Below are 26,106 nucleotides of genomic sequence, written 5' to 3' on the forward strand. Positions count from 1 at the left end.
ATATGGGTCAGGTTGATTTTTTTTAAAAATCTGAGGTTGATGAGCTTCCAAAACCTGAGTAGTAAATATGATTTATAAAGGTACCCACCTCTGGAGAAAAACAGAGTAACAAAATCCATATTCTCTCAAATATGTCAATTATTCCATAGCCCATTTTTTTTTTGTTTATTTTCAGCATAACAGTGTTCATTGTTTTTGCACCACACCCAGTGCTCCATGCAGTATGTGCCCTCCCTATTACCCACCAGCTGGTTCCTCAACCTCCCACCCCCCCCCCCTTCAAAACCCTCTGGTTGTTTTTCAGGTCCATAGTCTCTCATGGTTCATCTCCCCTTCCAGTTTCCCTCAACTCCCTCTCCTCTCCATCTCCCCATGTCCACTGTGTTCTTTGTTATGCTCCACAAATAAGTGAGACCATATGATACTTGACTCTCTCTGCTCAACTTATTTCGCTCAGCATAATCTCCTCCAGTCCCGTCCATGTTGCTACAAAAGTTGGGTATTCATCCTTTCTGATGGAGGCATAATACTCCATTGTGTATATGAACCACATCTTCCTTATCCATTCATCCGTTGAAGGGCATCTTGGTTCTTTCCACAGTTTGGCGACCATGGCCATTGCTGCTATAAACATTGGGGTACAGATGGCTCTTCTTTTCACTATATCTGTATCTTTGGGGTAAATACCCAGTAGTGCAATTGCAGGGTCATAGGGAAGCTCTATTCTTAATTTCTTCAGGAATCTCCACACTGTTCTCCAAAGTGGCTGCACCAACTTGCATTCCCACCAACAGTGTAAGAGGGTTCCCCTTTCTCCACATCCTCTCCAACACACGTTGTTTCCTGTCTTGCTAATTTTGGCCATTCTAACTGGTGTCAGGTGGTATCTCAATGTAGTTTTAATTTCAATCTCCCTGATTCCATAGCCCATTTCTTAAAGTAAGTCTGCATCCTATCTGATTTTATAAACACTTACAGAATATCCAAACATGTTTCTAAAATTTATTTTACATCACCAGTGGCTTTAGAACAATATGCTGCTACCAAACCATCCTTAAGGGTTTGGACATTTAGATTTTTGTGGTTTGTTTACTTTTAAATTCAGTTGGCCACATCACTTTTGTTGTTCTGATTTTTCACACTTCTTATATAAAATCATTTTAAATATGGAATGTCAGAATGGAATTAAATTATCTGACATCCTTATACATTCAAATGTTCACAAATTCTCACATGTATATTAACATGTAAACGTCTAAAACTGCAAAGATAGTAATTACTGGCATTTACTTCTTAATATAGTTCTAAAAAAAAAAAAAAAAGCACCGGACTGGGAGTGGAGAGACATGAGCTCTAGTTTCAGCTCTGGCCCTAAGTAGTTAACAGTTCCCTGTGGAAGTCACTTATAAAAAACAAAAACAAAAACTAAAACCAAAACCGAATACTTTATTGAAATATGATTGACATATTAAGAGTTGTACATACTTCATGTATACAATTTGATGAGTTTGGAGACATGTATACACCTGTAAAAGCATCACCACAGTCTAGGCCATAAACATATCAATTGCTTCTACAGGTTTCCTCCAACCCTATTTAGTTATTATTATTATTATTTCAGGATAAGAACACTTAACATAAGATCTACCTTCTTTTTTTAAATACTTCTGATTTTAGTTAATTATAATAGGATACAAATTAAGATGAGTTCCCCAAAAGAGACCATAGTACAAGGTCTGGGAGGATCCCAAATGTGAAGTTTCTGTGTCCTCAGGACACAACACCCTTCCAGACCATCAGTGTGGAGGAAGTTCACTCAAGCCTCAGTGTCCGGAGTTTTTAGTAGGGCTTTATTAGATAGGCATAATTACTTGAATAAGATCTACCTTATTAGTAAATTTTTAAGAATACAATACAATAGTGTTGTTAGCTACAGGCAGTATGCTGTACAGTAAATCTCTAGTACTCATTCATCTTGCATAACTAAAACTTTATACCCTTTGACTAATACTTTCTTATTTTCCCTTCTCCCAGCTCCTGGTAGCCACCATTCTACATGCTGTTTCTATGACTTCGACTATTTAAGACTCCTTATATAAGTGAGATCATATAGTATTTGTCCTGTGTCTGGCTAATCTCACTTAGCAAAATGTACTCTAGGTTCCTCCATGTTGACTCAGAAGGCAAGATTTCCTTCTTGTTTTCAGGTTCCATAATATTCAATTGTATGTATATGACACATATATTTTTTTTTTTTTTGAAGGTCAAGCAAAGCTTTATTTTGCGCCAAGCATCGAGAATCAAACTGACCAGTCAGGGCCATCTCTTACAAATAGGCGACCCTTCCCTGCCTCACAGACTAACTTTTATAGAGCAAAAGCCATGTGGTTGAGCCTGGCTACACATAGGTGCACAATGAGATTACAATTTACCCTAGTAGATATTTGAACTAGCCTATCACCTCGGTCAGAATTGGCGCCCAAAAGGCAGGGCCCACTCTCCCTGGTAGCTAGGGAGACAGTATGCGCACTCCACTGATTAGATGTCTCCACCTGGCCTGACCTGCCCTTGTATCTGGGCTTTGCAAGTAAGTTCCTCTGGGAGGGGCAGGGTCAATCTAAGTCTACTGCATAGGGTCAATCTAAGTTTACTGCATAAACAACAAAATGGCTCCCTCTGGCTAAGTAGGCCCTTACGGTAACATATCTTTTATTTATTTATTTTTTTTCTTTCCTTTTTTTAAAATTTCTTTTCAGCGTAACAGTATTCATTTTTTTTTTTAATATTTTATTTATTTGACAGAGAGAAATCCTACTAGGCAGAGAGGCAGTCAGAGAGAGAGGAGGAAGCGGGCTCCCTGTGAAGCAGAGAGCCCGATGTGGGGCTCGATCCCAGGAGCCTGGGATCATGACCCGAGCCGAAGGCAGAGGCTTTAACCCACTGAGCCACCCAGGCGCCCCAGTATTCATTGTTTTTGCACCACATCCAGTGCTCCATAAAATACGTGCCCTCCCTAATATCCACTACCTGGTTCCCCCAATCTCCCGCCCCTTCAAACCCTCAGATTGTTTTTCAGAGTCCATAGTCTCTTATGGTTCACCTCCCCTTCCAATTTCATTTTTTTTTTAATTTTTTAATTTTTATTTTTTAAAGATTTTATTTATTTATTTGACAGAGAGAGATCACAAGTAGGCAGAGAGGCAGGCAGAGAGAGTGAGAGGGAAGCAGGCTCCCCGCCGAGCAGAGAGCCCGATGTGGGACTCGATCCCAGGACCCCGAGATCATGACCTGAGCCGAAGGCAGCGGCTTAAACCACTGAGCCACCCAGGCGCCCATCCAATTTCATTTTTAATTTTCTGAGGAACGTCTAGACTTTTTCCATAGTGACTGCACCAATTTTCATTCCCACCAACAGTGCACAAACGTTTCCTTTTTTCCATATTCTTGCCAACACTTATCTTTTGTGTTTTTGATAATAGTCATAGGAGAGCCACTTTTAACATTACTTGTGTGTGTGTGCTTGTTTTTTCATTAATGCTAACAGGGAGTTAAATTAGATTCATTTGTTCAGCCAACAAATAATCACTGAATGTGTATTATGTTTAAGTCCCGGTGCTAAATGTTGGGCAATGCACAGGATTACAAGTGGGAACCAAAACCAGTCTTTGCCCTCTAAACATCTCCTCTAATATATTATCTTCTACCTCTTATCTGTATTCCATTTAGGGTTTCCAACTATCCAGACATTACTCAAGCTGTTTAAAGCCATATATACCAACTTCGTGACGAAACTTATTTTTCTTTCCTATATATTTCTCTCTGAATGACTACCTATTTTCCAATGATCCAGTGTAAAAATTCTGGACTATGTTTGACTTCTTCTACATCTCCATTTGACATTTCCAAACTTCCACCAAGCCTTAATGACTCATCTAAATTTATCTTGGATGCACTTTTCTTTCATTCCATTTTCTCTCTAATCTAGCCTGGGACCTCATCTCTTAAGCACCAGATTACTACATAGATTACTATGTAGATTCCCAAGCTTTCAGGCACTTTTTTCTCCAATCCAATCTCTATGTAATTTCCACACCTACAGTGGTTCTCAATGTCCTCTACTTAGGTCCAACTTCCTTTGTCTGGCTTCTCAGGTCTGCCATTACCCTTTGTCCTCTACCTTCTCTATGTCAGTCCTGTTTGCTTACCAACACACTCACTTCTCAAATCTATGCTCTTGCTTATGTGGCTTCACAGATTGCAGTGGCATTACTTCTTTTCTTATTAAAAATTAAGTCATCTTTCAAGATGTCTTGATGACACTTAGCTCAAGTGTCAAGCAAGAGTCAATTCCTCCTTTTAACTCCTTTTTAACTCCTTTTAAACTTCTTTTAACTCCTATTAAATTTATAGTCTATGTTATACTCATTAGCACTTTTTAAAATATTTCAAGTTTTAATTTAAATTTAATTAGTTAACATATAGCATAACATTAGTTTCAGGAGTAGAATGTAGTTATTCATCACTTACATATAACACCTAGTGCTCATCAAAGCGTCCTCCTTAATGCCCACCACTCATTTAGCCCACTTCCCCTCCAGCAACCTTCAGTTTATTTGCTATAGTTAAGAGGCTCTTATGGTTTGACTCCCTCCTTTTTTTTTTAATTTCACTTCTGTTCATCTGTTTTGTTTCTTAAATTCCATATATGAGTGAAATCATATGGTATTTGTCTTTCTCTGACTGACTTATTTCACTTAGCATAATATACTCTAGATCTCTCCATGTTGTTGCAAATGGCAAGATTTCATTCTTTTTCATTCTTTTGATGGCTGAGTAATATTCTATTGTGTGTGTGTGTGTGTGTGTGTGTGTACATATACACACCCCCACATCTTCTTTATTCATTCATCAGTCAATGAACATTTGGGGAGGAGCATAGGAAGAGAGGTGGGGAGGAGCAAAGGGAGAGAGAATCCCTAGTAGGTTCCAGGCCCATCGCAGAGCCCAATGCAAAGCTCCACTTGGGGCTTGATCCCACAACCCTGAGCCGGAATCAATAGTTGGATGCTTAACTGACTCAGCTACCCAGGTGGCCAGCTAAGTTTCAGTTTATTACAGCTTATGTTTGGTCCACTCACATTACTCTCTGAGAGGCAGAGCTCTCTGAATTGCAGGCATAATGCCTAAAAGAATAAAACTGGTGTCTAGAGTGATGATTTCACCTGTTTAACCTTAAATGGGGTCAGGTGGGGTGGTAAGTGAGAGTATAGGTTGGTAGGACAAAGAATACAGAACCCATACACTATTATTAGATTATTAGGGTCATCTAAGATATTTGTAAATAGACAGTGAAACACCTCCACAAAATCTAGTTTGTACCCAGGATATAATATTTTTTTTTTAAGATTTTATTTATTTGTCAGAGAGAGAGAAAGGGAGAGAGAGCGAGCAAGCACTGGCAGACAGAGCGGCAGGCAGAGGCAGAGGGAGAAGCAGGCTCCCTGCTGAGCAAGGAGCCCGATGTGGGACTCCATCCCAGGACGCTGGGATCATGACCTGAGCCGAAGGCAGCCGCTTAACCAACTAAGCCACCCAGGCGTCCCGAAGGATATAATATTTTTACACAGAAAATGTGAGAACTCGAATTCTTACTATTGATCATCTTGGGGGGATTATGATCAAATTAAGTCTAAAAGATAGAATGAAACGTCAAAAAAATCCATATTTTTTCATTTGTGCAATATAGTAGAGTGTTAGATTATTGTTGTCCTGAGAGGCATAGATCCCTTTTGGTTATTCTTTTAGTTGCAAGAATAGTTTAGTTTAAGTTATTAAACTGAAGAAAATTTTAACAAATTCTTGTTCTTTTTTCCTAATAAAAAAGGTCACTAAAATTATGTTAAATATAAAGTAAAAGAGCTTCAATATTAATTTTGTGTAACTTTCAACAAGTCAAATATGCTTTAAAAATCATACCTAAAGTGAAGTGAATCATTACTAATGGGCTTGTAAGTGTATAAAAGAAATTCAGTAAGGTTCACTATAAATAGTAAACCAAACTCAGTAGGTCAGTAAATCACCAAAAATATAAGCCCAATAATATCTTATGGAAGTGATATTAACCCTTTCAAGATAGCATCTCATTTGCCTCCCAATTCTTCCAGCTGTCATTCAGCTACTCTGGAGTGAGAACAATGAAAGAACTCTTGCCAGAATAACAACTGCAGAACAATGACTATTTTGGACAAGGACCTTCTTGAGGTCAACAGGGGCTTGAACAGAAATCACTAACCACTTCCTTGAGTACTGCCAAGGAATTTCCCCTTTTTTTTTTTTTTTAACTCTGTCAGTTTCCATTAACAAATGATTAGACTGCATTTTCTACCATGCATGATTCATTCTATTGAAGTCTCATTCATAAAACAAACTGTAACCAAATAATATTTTCCATTACCTTGTAAAAAAACTAAATGACAACACAACAAAATCAGCCGGCTTACCATTTTCCTTCTTCATTTTCATATTGTTGAACAGTATATCCAAACATGTCCTCCACGGGGCCGCTGAAAGTCATTGAATTTTTCACATCCACATTGAATGATACGCAGAAGTCTAGAACAACTTTAAGAGGGAAAACAAAAGTCCAGTTACACAGAGTTTATAACTAAGATTCCATCATGTTTTGAATTATGGAAGGCATGACTAAAAACTCTGCTCTTGTTACAAAAAGCAATGATGCTCAAAAAACGAGAACTACAAAAAAGGTCTATGGTATTAATTATATTACTGACTGCAAATAACAACTGAAGAATACAAGTACTAATATTCAAACAAAACCCTATAGAAATTTAGTAGCTGTACCATTCCCAGAGCTAATGATTTCAGAATCTGAGAGAGAGAGAGACCTGGCAGAAACTCATGCTTGGATATGCCTAATGTGGTTACAGATAGCTTTCCAGTAATGAGCCCTACAGTGAATCATGGCCACTAATGAAATGTAAACAACTTCATTTTCCTGTTTTGACTATGAAAGATGCAAGAATCACCATTTAAATCCTCAGAAGAGGAAGCTTTCTCCTTACTGCTTCCAAAGGGAATGCAAGCTGATTGCCTCTACCCAGAAATGGCTTCCGAAGCAGGCCTGAGTTTTATTCTGCTTCTCTCTCCATCAAGCGGTGGTCAGAAAACTTATCCCAGTATGCTAGAACCTCCATATAGTGTTGGTGGTGATAAACTCACAGGCTGCTGTCCATGATATATCTAGATCAAATGACGTATCTAAAGAGTCTGCTCAGTGCTTGACACACACTAGATATTCAATGAGGGTTAATTCTCTTCAATTTCCTTAAAGTTCAGGTAATGAAAACCCTTTACAAGAGAGACTCTCTCCTAAAAGGGTTCTGGATGGTGCCAAATTCTGTCAAATGGATGGTGCCAAATTCCATGTTTGGTACTAGTTTTTGAAGTATAGTTGTGAAGTTACAAAGCATTCCTCTCCTAGATGCAACTAAGAATTCATCCCAAAGAGCACTCCCTTATAAAATCACATGCATCATAAGGTACATTCAGAGGTAATTAAATTCACCATTCTTTATTAAAACCATGATACAGCTGCACACATCCTGAAAAATCATCTTTCCTTACTCATTATAAATTCTTCCATAAATATAGTTTAAATCCAGACTCGAATTCATTCTATGCTCTAAGTCATCCCTTCAATTTTAACACTGGGTTTTTTTGATGCACAGAATTGTACCTAATTGAGAGAAAATTTTGTTCTTTAAAAAAAAATTATGTATACCTATTTATGAAAAAAGATACTTATGTATACCTATTTATAAAGTCTTCCTTGATCTTTCCAACTGGAAATAATCTTTTTAACTACTAAATCCTCCTCTTTCATTTTCTGAATATCTCTCATAGAAATAATAATAATAATAATAATTATTATTTATTTATTTATTTATTTATTTGACAGAGATCACAAGTAGGCAGAGAGGCAGGTAGAGAGAGAGAGGGAAGCGAACTCTCTGCTCAGCAGAAAGCCCGATGTGGGCCTCAATCCCAGCACCCTGGGATCATGACCGGAGTCGAAGGCAGAGGCTTTAACCCACTAAGCCACCCAGGCGCCCCTCGTAGAAATAATTATTAAATATTATTTTATTTGCATTGTAATTATCTGTGTGTGATTTCCCCACCCCCCTCCTTCAGTTTGGAAAATTCTTAAAAGTGGGGACTCTCTTCTTCTCATTCTTATCCTTTCTCAAAATCTAGCACCTTGTACACAGATGGGCAATAACGTATTTGTAGAATAAACACTGAAGGAGAAAGTGTACCAGTTGAAGTTAGAGGTAAACTGACAACTATTTCATTTTAGTTAAGAAAGACTTAATGGAGATGGAAATTTTCAAGTTAGATTTTTAAAGGGAGGGAGAGATTCAACTTGGCAGTGAGAAGAAAATATGTCCCAAGAATTTGGGAGGGTCTCTACAAGTGATAAGACATAGAATGGGGCAAATATGGTTATAAAATCATAGACAGACCTGCCTGGCTTGTGTGGAAGATGTAGAAAAAGAATGGATGGGTAGCGTAGATCCATTTATGTACATTTCCTTCTCCTACTTCAAGTGTGATGGAGAACAGCTGGTTACCATCTTCTGCATAATTGCCTTTTACATATTTGAAGACAGTTTTAAACACTGTTCACTCTACTCCAAACTAAATCGTACATGCTCCTACCCTTCTCTCACAGGTTTATTTTTTTGAAAACTTGTAACAGATTAGTTTTTGATATGAGAGATACACAAGGTAGTAGGTCTACAACAGGATTTCTCAACTTTAATGTTATTAATATTTTGAGTCAGAAAATTATTTGTTATGAAAGTCTACACTGTGTGTTGTAGCAGCATCTGTGGTCCCTGCCCACATATGCCAGTAGTACTCCCTGAGTTATGAAAATCAAAAATGTCTCCAGACACGGACAAATTCCCCTGGGACCAAAACTGCCCAAGATGAGCATGACTATTCTATAGAGAAGGACCAGAACACCACCACCAATGATTTTGTTGAAGAAGATGATGGAAAAACAACTGGCCTGCAGACCAGCAGCATCTGCATCGTCCAGAGCTTGTGAGGGATCCAGAATCTCAGGTTCCACTCGAATCTCCTGAATCAGTATCTCCATCCCAACAAGATCCCCAGGAAATTCGATTCCTGTTAAGATTTGAGAGGTGTAAGCCTGTAATATGGTAACCCTCTTTCATAATGGTGATGTAGGTAACATAATTTACCTAGATTAAAAGTACTCACCATCTTTTAGACCAAAGGGGAAAGGAGTTATTATTAATCAGGTTCAAGTTCACTGGCCTTGAAGTATTTTTCTAGCACTTTATTGTCCTTAGTATATGTTCTTCCAAAGGCCATTCATGATACTCATTATAAGACCAAGACCTTTTGGTTTCCTTTTTAGGCTTGTTTATTCCACATGTTGTGTTGAATGTTCAGGGGAGGGGGAGGGATGTGCTGCACTTTTTTTTTTTTTTTTTTTTTTTCATTTCCTGTCTTCAGAATTCTACGGGCGATTTGCCCAAAGTGATTGTAAATCAGTTTCTTTCATGTTTGCTAAGGCACCAAGGAGACTGAAGCACAGGAGATGACATTAAAAAAATAGTTTACATCTTGTTCTTTTGATTTAAAGGAGTGCACAAACAGTGAAAGCAGCTTCTTGTAACTTTGAGTTTGACGCTCATTTTGTTATACTAAGTTGTCTTAGAACTTTATGTACCAGAGGTAAAGCAAAAATCATACTTATTCTCTTTCAAAGTCAAAAAACAAAAACAAAAACAAAGCTGAGGTGGCTTAAGGGGCCATATATGGTGAAAATGATGGGAAATAAAACATAGACAATAGTCAGATGTCAAAATTAAGTTCTAATTTCACATGTACCAGGGGAAGAGGAATTTTTTTCCCTTAAAAATAACAACACATTACTATTTGTTATTCTTCACGTGCTCCTTCTCATATAATTTGCCCACAACCCTAAAATTACTGTTATTATCACTGGTGTGCAAATGAGGAGAAGGAGGCTCAGGACAGTAGAGAAATTTGCCCGTAGTTCCCCAGGATTCCCAAACATTCACATTAATCCAATTTTTACATCTTATCCCTAAGACTGAAAAGGGTTAGTAGAAGGCAACACTACTCTTAGTCCAAGTAATTACAACTTCTGAGAAGCAAAACTGGGAAGAGGCCTTCTACAGTGGCCATGGCTAAGAAAATGGGGCTGAGGGGGATAACTGGAGTAAGGAGAGAAGTCATGCCTGCAGAGATCTACATAAAGCATCATGAGAGATTTCAGCCAAAACATTCATGTTCCGGTAGAAAAGAAATGGAAAGGCTTGCTCTCTTTAAGATATGATTATATGTGTTATATATTTAAGGGCTAAAAACTGAGGAGGAAGATGAGATTGTTGGTGTTGAAGGGTATCTCTTGTAAAAGAGATCATTGTGCAGTTTCTTTGCCCCAGTATGGAATTTGAGGTGTAAGACAACTAAATGAGAGAAAGAGAAAAAGACAGGGAGAAGTAAACTACAATTGTATGGTACTTTCTGCATATAAGTATTTTGCCAAGGGGCATCCGGGTGGCTCAGTCAGTTAAGCAGCTGACTCTTGATTTTGGCTTAGGTCATGATCTCAGGGGCCTGGGGTCGAGCAACACTGCGGCTGGTGGGCTCTGTGCTCAGCTGGCAATCTACTTCCAGATTTTCTCTCTCTCCCTCTCCCTCTGCTCCCCTTTTCTTTTGCTCTCTCTCTCTCTCAAATAAGTAAATAAATCACAAAAAATCCTTTTGCCACTTTCAAACATTTTCATATAAAAAGGATATTGAACTAGACAATGAACTGGTGGTTGGGCAGAACAACAGCCACTATTCTCTTCTTGTATGTTAGGAAACTGGACCGTACAAGAGTTAAGTGATTGGTCTAATATCAGCTGTGTTAGTGGCAGAGAAGGAATTCAACACTGGGCTTCTCAGGTCAAATCATAGACTTTCTGTGACAAGAGTGCCATTGAAGTTGTGAGATTAATAATAATAAAAATAATAACAATAACCCAGGTCAACAGAACCTCAAAAGGCCCATGAGAGCTCTTAATCATCTCGTAGCTTGAGTAGTTGAGGGTAGAACTGTCAGGAAAAGTTGAATGAAGGGGGAAAAGTCTGAGCCTCTCCCAATGGCACTGACTCTCTGCTCAAAGAAGGCCTTCCTCCTCCACACATCCTCTGAGTTCCAAGAAAAGTCACTGCAGCCTGTTTGATATTTTGCTTTTTAATGAAGAAAGTCTGTGTTTCACAGGGTGGTCCAGAAATTCTGATCTAGCAATATCCAGATTGAAGTATTTAATAGCCAATGGAATTCTGAATATTTGAAAGCCCAAGTAAAAAGGGTATCAAATAAATGGTGGCTAGGGATTGATATTAAAATGCTATTGCTTTCTTTCAACAACTTCCTACACATTTATCCAGTCTGGACATAGGAGAAATCATGGAATTAATATTATATTTATTATTTTTAAAGAGTGAAATGGCACAATATTAAGATAGGAAATAATAACCGTTTTATTATAGTTAATGGTTATTTTTATTTATTTATTTTTAAAGATTTTATTTATTTATCTGAGTGAGAGAGAGAGAGAAAGAGAGTGTATGTGAGCAGGGAGGATCAGAGGGGGAGGGAGAAAATCTGAAGCACACTCTGCACTTAGTAAGGAGACCGACACAGGGCTCAATGGAAGGCTCCGTCCTACAACCCTGAGATCATGACCGGAGCCAAAACCAAGAGTCAGATGCCCAACTGACTGAGCCACCCAGGCGCCCCTATAGTTAATGGTTTTTATTTTTTTTTTATTTTTTTATTTTTTTTTTTTAAAGATTTATTTATTTATTTATTTGACAGAGAGAGATCACAAGTAGGTAGAGACGCAGGCAGAGAGAGAGGAGGAAGCAGGCTCCCCGCGGAGCAGAGAGCCCGATGCGGGGCTCGATCCCAGGACCTTGAGATCATGACCTGAGCCGAAGGCAGCGGCTTAATCCACTGAGCCACCCAGGCGCCCCTAGTTAATGGTTTTTAGAGCAAATTCCTTGGTTGTATAGAAATATGGTAATCTTTAGAGATATATGAACCTAGGCTTCCAGAGCCCTTTCAATTATATTATTTATGTAATTATTCACATTTATTCAATTACTACACAAATATTTATCAAGGTTTTACTTTGGGTTGAATATATGTTAGGTCCTGGAGATATAGTCATAATAAGATGGCACTTCCACTTTTAAGATCTTCTAGCCTAGCTGGAAAAAAATACAGTAAGTGATTTAACTTCCATTAGTCTCAGCTTATCATATTTAAAATGAGGTTACAAATGCTTTATAGGTATTGGTTGCTGTGACAAATGCAACTTATACATGAGCAATAAAGAATATTCAATAAGTGGGTAAACTGTGTTCATAAGTAGAATTCAAAGGATCAGTTTGCCATCTGGCAGTTGAATTTTCTTTTGGAAGAGGATCCCCTGCTCCCATCCTGATGAACATTTGTATCTTGAAAAATGATACGGATGCGTTGTATCAGTGTGGCAGGACAGTGGGTTCATTGACTCACTTCCATAGAAAGTTTCCTGTTTCTAAACCTGGCTGCAATGACAAGTGTAAAGAAAATCTAAGATGAGGGAATCAGGCCTTCCAGGTGAAACAACTGGCCAAGGAAGAGGAGTGCAGGGATTTCTGTCCTTCCAATTAGACCTCTTGGATTCTCATCTCAGTTCCTCAAAATGTGGTGAATATTTATGATACCACCCAGGTTCTCAGCCAATAGCAAGTTAAGGATTTTCTTACTTCAGTGACAATCTACTCTTCTCTAACCTATTTCAAAGATTATAAATCTATTCCAAGGATAGGATAAGCCTGAAGTGACTTAAGGCATATTAATTGAGTGACAGTCTTGAGCCACCTGAGAATCAGAGAAAGTACCTAGGCCATACAACCTCTGTAACGCAGAGCTGCAGAGTCCCCATAGCACTCCCCACCCCCGCAGTGTGAATGCTGGTACATCCTGGGCACCTTTTCTATCTCTTGCTGTGCCAAAGCTTATTGGCGGAAAGAGTTCATCTAACCCTGCTCAGATGGATACAAACTCCTCAAATTATATATGCTCACTATAACTAATGATGTCACGCATTAGGTATTTTATATCACTTCAAATTTACTTTTCCTTTTTCTTAAATTCAAATAAAATATATTCAACTTTGAGAAAAACATTTTAATGGTAAGAGTTGATGATGGAAACTGAAAGCCCCTTTCCTCACTTGCAATGTATAATGAGACATCTTTATAATATCAGTGCTATAAATCTGAAATTTTAATTAGTTCAATTATTCTTGGTGGCTAAGTGAGTTGGATCTCAATTTTGGTATACATGATTACCCTAAAAGATAAAATCTGAGAGGTGTTTGCTTGGCTCAGTTGATTGAGGGCTCAATTCTCGGTTTTGGTTCACGTCATGATCTCAGGGTCGTGGGATTGAGCCCCACATCAGGCTCTGAGCTCAGTGGGGAGCCTGCTTCTCTCCCTCTTTTTCTCCTTCTACCCTTCCCCCTGCTTGTGTGTGCTCTCTTTCTCTCTCTCTAAAATAAATAAAGATATTTTTAGACAAAATTAAGTTTGATAAATAGTGTAACTGGATCTATCCACAAATATGGTACTACATAATTCTACTTGATTTGAAATCTGAAGTGATTATTTTTACAGCGTTGTAATCTTGAGAAGGATGAGACAAAGAACTCCAGTGGTAAAGACAACAGAAAATAAAAATAGAATAAAAGAAACAACATTAGAGCCTTGAGCCTTGATGTAGCATCAACACAAGTGTTTGGAAATGGTATCATAGTCTCAAATACAGGAATCTATATTTTTGGAAAAAAATACCATATCCAACTTGCTGTCTCCAAGCAATTGAAACTTCCCTATACAATTATGTAAGAGGAAAGTCTGGCTCAATCAATCCCACCATTAAGAGTTCTTTCATCAGAAATGATGTAATATGTCAGCGTGATATCCACCTCTATCAGCAAGTCCAGAAAAGCCAATCCAAATAAACACCTCGATGTTCAAACATTTTCCGAGCTTCATCATGGGAGGTTGCTTTTTAACTTTAGCTTGCTGTAGTGAGTGAATTGTTTTGACTTTAGTGCTAACGTCCTGTGGGCTTCCAGTTAATACAAATGGTATTTGAACTTCAAAGTGAGTGTGTGTTTATGTGTGTATCTGTATATGGCTGGTGGGAAGGAGGCAAGGAGGCCTAATTCTTGGCACATAGTAGGTGTTTAATACAAGTTTGTTAAATGAAACAGGATGGAATAAACAGAGAAATGAAGATTTCTCATATAAAGGTCATTCTGGCTGTAAGAACTTGTACCCTTTTGTAAATGCTGCCCAGAATATTAAACTCCAATGGAGTGTTTCCCAAACATCCTTTGTTAAAAATCCCCCTTTTACATTTTTCTACATAAGTTTGTTCTTCCACAGTGTTTATTTTCCTTTGTAGTATCTACAGACATCTGCTCTTTTCCCATATCCTCCCACCACAAATAATTGCCTGCTCTGCCAGCTCTTCTCAGACTGTCCCTTCTCTTGAAATTCTTAAACAGTCTCAGTTTTCCAACGCCTCCACCCTATCACCCTCATCTTCTGGCTCTGTGGTTTACAGGATAAAAAAGCTGCAGAACCTCAGGGGTCCCTGGACCCCATTGTGGGAAACACGACTTGTGTGTTTTTGCAAGCAATGTGAGCACAGAACTCTCTTCTCCAGCTGCCCTGGCATCCTGGGAGCTGAACTCATTGATTTCTGTGACTACACAGCATGGAGCGCTGCATGGGGAAAGGCGTATTACGCTTCAGAGCAGAGCAGGTTGCATCCTATTCAAGTATTTATACAGAAATGTGAGATACAAAGTGTTTGGAGATGTAAAAGTATGAATGAAGGCGGTATTTTTGTTAATGAAACTTTTCAGTAAATTTTATTGATTTACATATAATATCTTCTCAGTGAGACAGTAAAACATTATCAGTTTTAGGTTATTTTTGTTAGCATGCATAACAGGTACTTTTGAGGGCCAGGAAGGCAAAAAGGTAGTACACACTGTAAAATAAATGGTTCTAGGCACTAACAGGTTGTATTACTGATTCTCCTACAGATTCGATAGCACAATTTTTCTGGAAGGCTTGGGTATTGGCTTTTGAAGTCCATGCACATGTTGGAGTGTGTGAGACATGTTTACTACTTCAGATACTTCTATTGTTTCACTGCAGAGAGTGAATTATACCTTTTTGTGTGTTTGTGTGTTTGAATAACTCAAAGAGAAATCAGGAAATTTAAAATAATTCGTATCACTGCGTATACTACCTCTTTGCTTTCCTTATGCAGGAAACTACCTCTTGTGCACATTAGCAAAAATAATGGGACTGGCAAAGTGTTACTGGCTCATATATATCATGGAGAAGAAATTATATGTAAAGTAATATAATTCACTGAAAAAAAATCCGCAAATAAAGGTAGAACTTTTTATTCAGGTTTTTCTTCTCGGGCATTGATGGACACAATGCATATGGGTAAGATGTGACTCTGAGATTGAAACCAAAGCATCTCAAAAACATGCAAGAGTTTATCATGTTATCCAATGTACGAATGGTATACAAAGAGCCAAAAGTGGGGCACCTGGGTGGTGCAGTCAGTTAAGCATCTGACTCTTGGTTTTGGCTCAGGTTGTGATCTCACGTCTTGAGATGGAGCCCCACATGGGTCTTTGTGGGGAGTCTGCTTAAGACTCTTTCTCCCTCTCCTTCTGCCTCTCCCTCTCTCTAAAATAAATAAATCTATCTTTAAAAAAAAAAAGAGCCCGTGGATGGAACTAGAGCGTATCATGCTTAGTGAAATAAGTCAATCGGAGAAAGACAACTATCATATGATCTCCCTGATATGAGGACATGGAGAAGCAACATGGGGGGGTAGGGGGATAGGAGAAGAATAAATGAAACAAGATGGGATTGGGAGGGAGACAAACCATAAATGACTCTTAATCTCACAAAACAAACTGGGGGTTCCTGGGGGGAGGTGGGATTGGGAGAGGGGGAGCGGGCTATGGACATTGGGGAGGGGAGGCGAACCATAAGAGACTATGGACTCTGAAAAACAACCTGAGGGTTTTGAAGGGTCAGGGGTGGGAGGTTGGGGCAACCTGAGGGTTTTGAAGGGTCAAGGGTGGGAGGTTGGGGGAACAGGTGGTGGGTAATGGGGAGGGCACGTTTTGCATGGAGCACTGGGTGTTGTGCAAAAAGAATGAATACTGTTACGCTGAAAAAATAAATAAAATGGAAAAAAAAAATTAAAAAAAAAAAAAAAAAAAGAGCCAAAGCCAATCTCTCTTAATTGTACAATTTGTAGTTAGGAGCTAAAATTGTTTAAGTGAAAACACACTTATGTGTAACACAAAATAGAAATGAATGGAAAAATTCCAACATGTGAAAAAATCAATTAAATTAAATTGTGATTATTTAGACTGGAAAGTAATTACTGGAATAAAACTAGAGTACTTTCTCAAGGACTGAGTATGCCTGGACTTTTAAAAATGTCTTGATTTTTCCCCAAGGTTTTAACCTTGGGAAACACATAAATTATTTGCCATGGGGCACAAAGGGATACTAGCTTTAACTTGCCTTAACATTTCATATTTTTTATTTTCCATATTGCTCAGAATCAGGAGGCTAAGTATACAGATTTATAACATTCCTTTTTTGGTGGAATAAGGTTATCTAAATACCTTCTGGATTAACACATAAGTGGTCAATCATTAACATTAATAAATTAAGGGCCTCGTGAAACTAAGTAACAAAATAAAATACTATGCAAACCTTGACAGTTTATCAGAAACCAAAAACAAGGTCTATAAGAAAACAATTGCTCATTCTAGAGTTAGTAGTTTTTTTTTTTTTTTAAAGATTTTATTTATCTATCCGACAGAGAGAGAGATCACAAGTAGGCAGAGAGGCAGGGAGAGAGAGAGGAGGAAGCAGGCTCCCCGCGGAGCAGAGAGCCCGATGTGGGGCTCAATCCCAGGACCCTGAGATCATGACCTGAGCTGAAGGCAGCGGCTTAATCCACTGAGCCACCCAGGCGCCCCTAGAGTTAGTAGTTTTAACTGGCAATTTCAAATTGCATGGATGTAGAGATGCCTTATTGATTCTCATATAGCACATAATAGGCCAATTTTTCTCATATACCACATAATTCTCATATACCACATAATAGGCTAATAACATACCAGCACTTAGACTAAAATGATTCTTCATAATATTTCTCTCCCTTCATAGCTAATTACTATAGCTAGTTTTCATTTCATCATTCACTACCAACCATTCTCTTCACTCAAAAGTCTTTTGGTACCTCTGCCCAATTTAAAACTTGTTCAGTTTATCAAGAGAAAATAATGGAAGTCAAATACATATAACTTGTGGTTCGTCTGAAAAAAAAATTGGAAAATAAACCAGAAAGTATTTTAAAGGACATGGGTTTGTTTATAAGAGATGAAGAAAAATCTCAGTAGCCTGGAATGTTGAAATATTTCAGAAGGCAAGGGTCAATAGAATGCTTGTTTTCTTTTCAGAGGAAAGAGATAACTTAATGATGCTTTCTTTTCTGTTTTAAGATAGCTCCAATTTTGTTTTCTTAGCTATAACTGTTGTTGCTAAGACCATGATGATCTTTCAGCACTTAGAACATTTGTTGAGCAGTAACATCCCTGGATTCAAACTTTATTCCTATCTAGCCGCATCATCTTTTACATTCTTTCCATTTGTCTCCTAGAGTATCTGGTAATTGAAGTAAATACAGATGTTATATCAAAATCCCCAAGAACTGGCAACCAATATTTTCCTTAAATGGAAGCATACTGGTACTTACAGTCGTAATTCTAGTGACCGAGTAGTTGTTATATACAAAGACCTTGAAATTCGAGTAGAGGTTACCTGTGGACTGGGGGCAAGAGAAGGAAGAGAATAGGATCCAAAAGGAAATAAAAATGTTGTTTTTCATATGTTTTTAGAGGAAAATGCTTACTTCCCATCCTCATGGAAGGGAGCTTTGTGAGCTGTAACCCTCCCTGTCTGTATCTATGCCTGTCTCCTTTCACACTTAAATGACTGATGAGTTGGGAAGAGAAGCTGTATGGGCAGCCCAGCCTTCTCTTACTTGTTTTCTCTTAGAAGTGAGCCTACCTACAGAAAAACAAAAATTGAACAAAATAATGCTATGTTCTATTTCCTCAATATCAGACTCTGAGTTGGGGGTAGAGGGTAAATCAGCTTTGTGGGAATTTCATTCATCAGCCATGCTCCATTCTGATTCCTGGTTGTTTCCCAATCAGGTCTAGCCTCAATGATGAAGAGAATTGCTCATTATTGGGCTTTATTAAAAAATCATAATAGTGTTTTACTTCTCATGAAAAATAAACAATTATGGGACAATGTTTAGATTTTGTAAATCTGGGCACATTTAGGCTTATGTTATAATTATTTTTCTTATGTTTATGTTATAATTTTCTTAGGTTTATGTTATAATTAATTTTCTTTGTTTATTGCTATTCCTTTAATTTTATCACTAGTCTAAAGTATTTCATGAAAAAAAGAACTAAACATTTTCTGTATATTATCATTATGTTTGAAGATGTGTTGACATAATATATCTTTTCTAATTCTTTTTAATTTTATTAATTTTAAAAATTTTATATCCCTTAACCAGAATTAGAACAAACACAATGCTATTCTTGTTTTTAGGAGCTGCAAGGAGACACAAAAAATAAAATAATTTTAATGTATCATCTTAATTATCTGTACCCATTTCCTATTTTCTACAATTCCTTCACAATCAATGACATAGATAATAAGGGGTAGGGGGGTCAGTAGAAGAAGATATAAGGAGGCATGATTAGGATAAGGGGTAGATATGATATTTCAGAGGCAGGCAAGGTGAAAAAGGGCATGTGGAGACCTGACCATGATTTGTTTGACTGCTTCTGAGCAATATGGAAAATAAAAAATATGAAAGTTTAAGGCAAGTTAAAGCTAATACCCCTTTGTGGCGCATGACAAAATAAAATGTAGGTAGACTTCATCTGTTTGATGGTTTGTTACACTAGCTGCATCTTACACTCTCGTGGACATTGCTAGGGGCAAAAAAATCAGGATTTTAGAAATGAGGTTAATACGAAGTTCCCAATTTGCTTCACAAATACACTGGCCTGAAAAGGAACTGACATGCTAGAATTTTCACTATTTCTTTTCCACTACTTGTCCACAGTCTAGCTTTCTGGACTATACTACTTATATGGCTATGTCTGCCTCTTTGGAGAACTGCAGATGATCCAAATCACAGAAATAAGAGTTAGATTAAGAAAAAGACAAATGTACTACTCCAGGAACTCATAATTCCTTACTCTGGGAGACGTTTAACTAAAATAAATGGAAGCAAGTCAAGTAACACTTACTGATTTTCTACTGGCCATCCTTATTTCACAAATGCTAGGCTCTCAGGGAAGATGTAAAAGAAACAGGTCATCACTCAATTTAGAACTGCCCAGCATGCCAGAGGTGTACTGAACATTACTTCTGAGAATATAAACATATAAAGATGGAAGGGAAAATGCCAAGGAGTCGTACACTTATCAGCAAGGTTAAACAGGGTAGAGGAGAATTATAGCAGATGAATGAGCATGTGTATTTGACAATTTTCCTTAAATATTGCAACTTTAGAAAGCTTGCTGACTTCATTGTTTCTCACCATTCCATGTATTCTTGCAACTCTCTAATCTTACATTATTATTTGGACATTTAAAGGAGCAGAAATTAGCATAACCAAATCAATAGCAACAATGAAGACCATACCCATTAACATCAATGGAATCGAGGACCACATTTCCTCAGAAGGAGCCCATGATATATTACAGAATGTTACATCAGAATTTTTAAGACCTTAGAGTTATAGAAAATTTGTATCTTATAAAAATGCAAAGACAATTAAATGACTTTAGATTGGACATACTTTTTTATAAGGGAATAGTCAGGATCCTGAGGGTTCTACATGGTACTTATCCTTGTGAAAGGCCATTTTACTGTCTTTTCAAAGATTTTGAAAGGACATCTTTCCATCTAGTGATACTACACAAAGGTAATTCTCTAATTTTAAAGTTTTTGATGGCTTACAAAAAAAACCAAGAAGTTTGAGAAAAACAACCAAAAATAACCAAACAAAACTTAACTCTCTGAGCAATGAGATCAGAGGGCATCAGAGATGAAAAAAAATATATATATATGATTTAAATATTTCTGTTAGAATAAAAAGGGTCTTCTCAATATCTAGAATATTTACCACTATTTAAATATGCTTCCAGATTTCTAGTGATAGTGTTCATCTCTATTCTAACATAGTGTAGGTAGTAAATGGTTATATAGTGCAAGAAAAATCTGTTCAACTGATCTTCTATCAAACTGTAGAGTTTAGGGGAAACTGCAAAGAATTAAATACGACTTCCTAATATTTGACTGCTATAGTGATAAATCATAAAATATTACAGTTGGTAGTTATAAGACACCTTACCTATTATTTAAATTGGCCCTTGCATTTCACCAGAGGCCAGCAACTACCTTGTTAGGGCAAGTATCTTATTCCAACCAAGGGTTTCAGACAGTGCTGCTATGTTTTTATGTGACATCCAGGCTACAGCTGAATGGTCCAAGAATGAGCATCAGATTTAAAATGAACCATATGGTGTCTCACTCTCCTGGCCACAGTTGATTAACTCTAAGGCAGCCAATCTAAGTACTCTACTCTCGGACAATAGGTTGGCATCTTTTGTAGGTTCTTGTCTTGGTGGTGAAGATCATGCAACAGGACAGTCAGGAACAGACACAGGCTTCATTCTTGCCAAGAAGAATGGTGTGAAAGTGAAATTCAGATGAGGGAAAGAGAATTCTAAGATACAGAAGGGAAGTGAGATATTGTCTAGTCTAGTTAGTGGTCCCCCTTCGGTTTCATTGGTCCACTGTGGCTGGAGGAAGGATGGGGAAAAAAGAGTGAGGCAGGGTAGCTAAGAAAAACAGATGGCTCTCTTGACCGGACTCAATGCTTCCTTCTTACTTTCCCCTAAAGGCCATTAAAAACTTTAAAAAGATGGAGTAAGAGAAAAAGTGACTGGCCTGCTCTGTGTATAGATTGGAAGCATGTAAATAAATGCATGTGACAAAATTCTGCATTGTCATATTCATTCAGCACACACTAATAAGCACTTTTCATGTGCAAGGTAATGTGGAAGAACTATGAGTCATTAAGAGGCAAAATAAACATTAGTCATGCCCTCAGAAAGCTTTAATTACTTGTGAGACATAAGGCATAATCAAATAATTAACCTTATGAGGTGAAAAAAGAAAAAAAAATCCCACGGGCCAGAAGTGATTGCTGTAATGTGACTCCTGTAATTTGGATGCCAATTTTTACAAATCTTAACAATCCTAGTTTTGTTTTTTCTTTCTTTCCTATTTAATCATTGAAAAGCTTTGTGCTATCTAAGATTTTATTTATTGATTTATTTGAGGGTGGGGGATGGAGGAGCAGAGGGAGAGGCACAAGCAGGCTCTGTGCTGAGTGCAGAGCCTGACACAGGGCTCCATCTCATGACCCTGAGATCATGACCTGAACCAAAATCAAGAGTTGGATGCTTAACTCACTGAGCCATCTGTGCTATCTAAAAGAGAATAGGAAACAGGTATCTTTGGGCCTTGATTTGGGTAGTCCTTTTACTTACTATGAAAAAGTGTGACACCTTTTTAGTTGACTAAGCAGGTGATTAAATATGCAACGTTTCCCTGGGAAGACTACATTTCACATTAGAAAATGCTTTCAGTATTTTACGTCTGTGCTCCAGGCATCACCAGAAGTTAAAAATAAAGCCATGCCCGTCCCGGTGCGCGCCTCTCTGGCGCGGAGGTCCCCTGGCGACTCAGGCCTAGCCCAGGTTGGAGCATAGTTAGTTTTGAGGCGCTGCAGATGGGGACGCTACCACAACGAAAAGATATTCCACCATGGGTGAAAGCTCCCGAAGACTTGAAAGATCCCGAGGTGTTGCAAGTCCAGACGCAGTTCTTGGAGGCTCTGTTTGGCCCAGCGGGATTTCGAATCCCATACATCGAGCAAGTGAGCAAAGTCATGCTCGAGCTAAGGGTTCTGGAATCCTCGGACCTCACGGAGGTCATGGTTTATGGCTCTTACTTGCACAAGCTCAGGGCCAGGTGGATGCTACAGTCCATGGCCGAATGGCACCGCCAGCGACAGGAACGAGGGATGCTCAAACTTGAGGATGCCATGAAAGCCCTCGAGCTTTCCACTCCTTGGATGAACTGAAGCCAGTTTGCAACCCGCGTACCTGGAATCAGGATTTAAAGAGTAAACTCTGTCTCCAGAGGTGGAATGCATGTGGTCTGGTTGAAATTCTGCTCCGGTCTGACAAGGAAAAACCAGCTGATTTTGTGTCTTTGCCTTGTCTCAGTCCTAATGTGGCTTTCCCTCCAGGTTTGCTAATTAAAGAATAAAATTTTAAATAAGTAAAAATAAATAAATAAATAAATAAATAAATAAATAAATAAAGCCAAATGGAAACATGACACAGAACTCACACTGACTTTCATTGCCCGGTCAGATTTAAAGTCGAAATCTTCCATTATGCAACATAAGAATAATTCATTTAAATACAGGCAAAAGGGCAAGACGGTGGTGATGTCACTACAGAATAATTGCAGCTTTGTGTCAGGCCGATCTTTTTAGGAGGGCAGAGCTGAATGAGGAACCAGCTTGCCCCTCCATGGGCTGACACCCTGCCTGGCGCCTACAGTGAAAAACTCCGAGGGTGAGTGATTCTGTTGTATGTCAGTTATTTCCCAGCCAAACCCTGAAGCGGATTTTTCCTTCATGTCTTGAGTGCAAGTACTATTCCATACGATGATGAAAGACCAGTAATATAATTTGTGTGGACACTTCATAAAATACTTGGCCTTTTACTACTTTAAAAGTACAAAAAGAACTTTGTGAAAATTTTTCAAAAATTGGATTTCCTTAATTTTAACTTTTTACCAACAAGTCATGATTTTCTGGATGAACTCCAATCAACTTAAAAATGACTGTTGTTTTTTTTTAATGCCTGTCAAAGAAAGCACAGAAAAAAAATTGTTTTTTTTTTATTTAAAGATATGCTCCCTGGTGAATACTTAGGACTTATTCAAAACATTCATACAGTTGGGCACATAAGAACTCTCCAAATTTATCTTTGAAGACATATAGTGGGGACAGTTTGAGAAGGTGATGAATCAAAGCTTTGTCATCTATTTTTTAACAGATTGAACTGAGAAAAAAAAAAATGATAGCAGAATAGCATTAGGGTCCAGAAAATTGACTTCTAAGAAGCTTTTAGTTTTCTGAATCAGGCTATTGTCTAAATTCTTAAATTTGTATGTTCTCATACTAAAGCAGCTTTTCACAAAACTACTAAAATTATCAGCTTTTTTTATATTTGGGGACTCAAATAACTTTTAATATTTGGATCAAACGTCATTCTTAAAAAGAAAGAATTACTTCTACATGTTTACTTAACTGATGCATGAAATGAAACCCCAACAAAGCTGGTCATAAGCTACATGTCACATTAAAATACAAATGTGCTGGGGCTAAGTGTTAGGATAATATGCCTTTATGACCTGAATCCTCAGCCAGTTGCAAACCCTATTCATTCAAAAATGAAGTTGTGGATCACAATGGTCAAAGGCCCAAGTCTCAACAATAACAATGATTTAATTATTCATAATTGACAAAAACAAAAACAAAAACAACAACTACAAAAAAAAAACAAAACAAATAAGAGTGTATCATGTGTAACAGTGTGAACACACACACACATACACAAATATGCTTTCTGGACATTTTAATGGAGTCCTGCATTTGGCAATACCAAAAAACCCCAAATCCTTTAATATCTTAAAAGGTATTTTCTCTCTATGTGAATATGGTACTGTTCTCATTAGCTTCCTCTTAAAGGAAAAAAAAAAAAAACCCACATAAATGTCCTTTGAAAACCTTATTTGAAAAGTCCTGGCGGTGGGTATTAAGGAGGGCACATATTGCATGAAGCACTGGGTGTGGTGCATAAACAATGACTCTTGGAACACTGAAAAAATAAAATTAAATTTAAAAAAACTCAAAAAATGAGAAAAGTTCTTTTCAGAATCATAATTATTGAAGACATTTTTCAAAACTGATTAAGAATTTCTCCTTCACAGGGTGGCAAATTTATAGGATTTTCTTTCTCTCTCTAACCTATAGGACTTTTTTTTTTCACATTTTTATACATTTATTGATGGGTGGACTTTTAGATTATTTCCATATCTCCCCTTTTTGTGACTATACTGTAACAAACATGGTGGTACAGATCTCTTCAAGATGCTGATTTTGTTACTTTCAGCTATATATCCTGAGATTGCTGGGTCATCCAGTAGGTCTGTTTTTAATTTTTTTGAAGAACATACATACTGTGTTCCATAATGGCCATACCAATTTACACTCCCCCCAAAAGTGTATAAGGGTTCCCTTTTCTCTAGATCCTTACCCACACCCGCCTGTTGTCTTTTTTTTTTTAATTTATTTATTTTTTCAGCGTAACAGTATTCATTGTTTTTATGGAGGTTCCTCAAAATGTTGAAAATAGAGCTACCCTATGACCCAGCAATTGCACTACTGGGTATTTACCCTAAAGATACAAACATAGTGATCCGAAGGGGCACGTGTACCCGAATGTTTATAGCAGCAATGTCTACAATAGCCAAACTATGGAAAGAACCTAGATGTCCATCAACAGATGAATGGATAAAGAAGATGTGGTATATATACACAACGGAATACTATGCAGCCATCAAAAGAAATGAAATCTTGCCATTTGCGACGACGTGGATGGAACTAGAGCATATCATGCTTAGTGAAATAAGCCAATCGGAGAAAGACAACTATCATATGAGCTCCCTGATATGAGGACGTGGAGAAGCAACATGGGGGGTTAGGGGGATAGGAGAAGAATAAATCATAACCTATAGGACTTTTATCACAAAAACTCAGATTACCACATTTAAAAAAATACTTGCCTTTTTTTTTCCTTAAAGACTTTTATTTAAAAAAAAATTAAAGCATGACATATGTTCAGTATAGGGGGATGAATTGTGTTCCCTCAAAAATATGTCCAAAGCCCCAACCTCTGGTGTCTGTGAATGTGACCTTATTTGGAAGGAGGATCTTTGCAGATGTAATTAAGTTAAGGGTCTTGAGATGAGATCATCTTGCATTTAGGGTGCGCCTAAAATTCACGGATTGCTATCCTCATAAAAGAAGGGAGAGGGAAATTTGGGATATCTAGAACCAGAAACACAGAGGAGAGGACATGTGAAGACAGGCAGAGACTAAAGAAATGTGTTTACAAGCCATTAAATGCCAAGAAATTTTGGCAGCTACCAGAAACTAGAGAAGGCAAGGAAAGACTCTTCCCTAAATCCTTCAGAGGGAGTACAACTTGATTTTGGACTTCCAGCCTCTAGAACTGTGAGAGAGTAAATTTCTGGGTTTTTGTTTTTGTTTTTACTTTTTTTCCCTTTCCAGTTTTATTGATATATGATTGACATACAGCACGATATAAGTTTAAGCGGCATAACATAATGATTTGGCTTATATATGTCATGAAATGAGTACAAATTTAGTTAACATTCATTATCTCTCTCCATTATAATAATATATAAAAGTTCCTATGTACCTTTTATTCAGTTTGCCTTTTTTATTATGTTAGTCATCACACAGTATATGATTGGTTTTGGTGTAGTGTTCCATGATTCATTGTTTATATATAAAACACCCAGTGCTCCAAGCAATACGTGCCCTCCTCAATCCCCATCACCAGGCTAAATGCATCCCCCACCCTC

At 37.7% G+C, this 26,106-nt stretch overlaps 2 protein-coding genes across 3 annotated transcripts in view; one reads left to right on the forward strand and one right to left on the reverse strand.

Moving 5' to 3' along the window:
• ITGA1 (integrin subunit alpha 1) overlaps positions 1 to 26,106 on the reverse strand; it is a 168,420-nt gene that overhangs the window by 104,313 nt on the left and 38,001 nt on the right. The window contains exons 2-3 of one of the 2 annotated variants that reach the window (XM_045998900.1): positions 9,095 to 9,213; positions 6,501 to 6,621 (exon numbers count right to left, since the gene is read on the reverse strand). In XM_045998900.1, the coding sequence (XP_045854856.1) occupies positions 6,501 to 6,574 (74 nt within the window). In that variant the 5' untranslated portion in view covers positions 6,575 to 6,621; positions 9,095 to 9,213. The remainder of the gene's footprint in view (positions 1 to 6,500; positions 6,622 to 9,094; positions 9,214 to 26,106) is intronic. The other variant, XM_045998899.1, reaches the window with a different exon arrangement.
• On the forward strand, positions 22,148 to 22,501 carry LOC123938332 (developmental pluripotency-associated 5 protein-like). Its single transcript, XM_045999650.1, has one exon. It carries the CDS (start codon positions 22,148 to 22,150, stop codon positions 22,499 to 22,501), a length of 354 nt encoding a protein of 117 aa, XP_045855606.1.

Source organism: Meles meles, chromosome 3 (assembly GCF_922984935.1).
Source record: "Meles meles chromosome 3, mMelMel3.1 paternal haplotype, whole genome shotgun sequence".
Classification (NCBI taxonomy): domain Eukaryota; kingdom Metazoa; phylum Chordata; class Mammalia; order Carnivora; family Mustelidae; genus Meles; species Meles meles.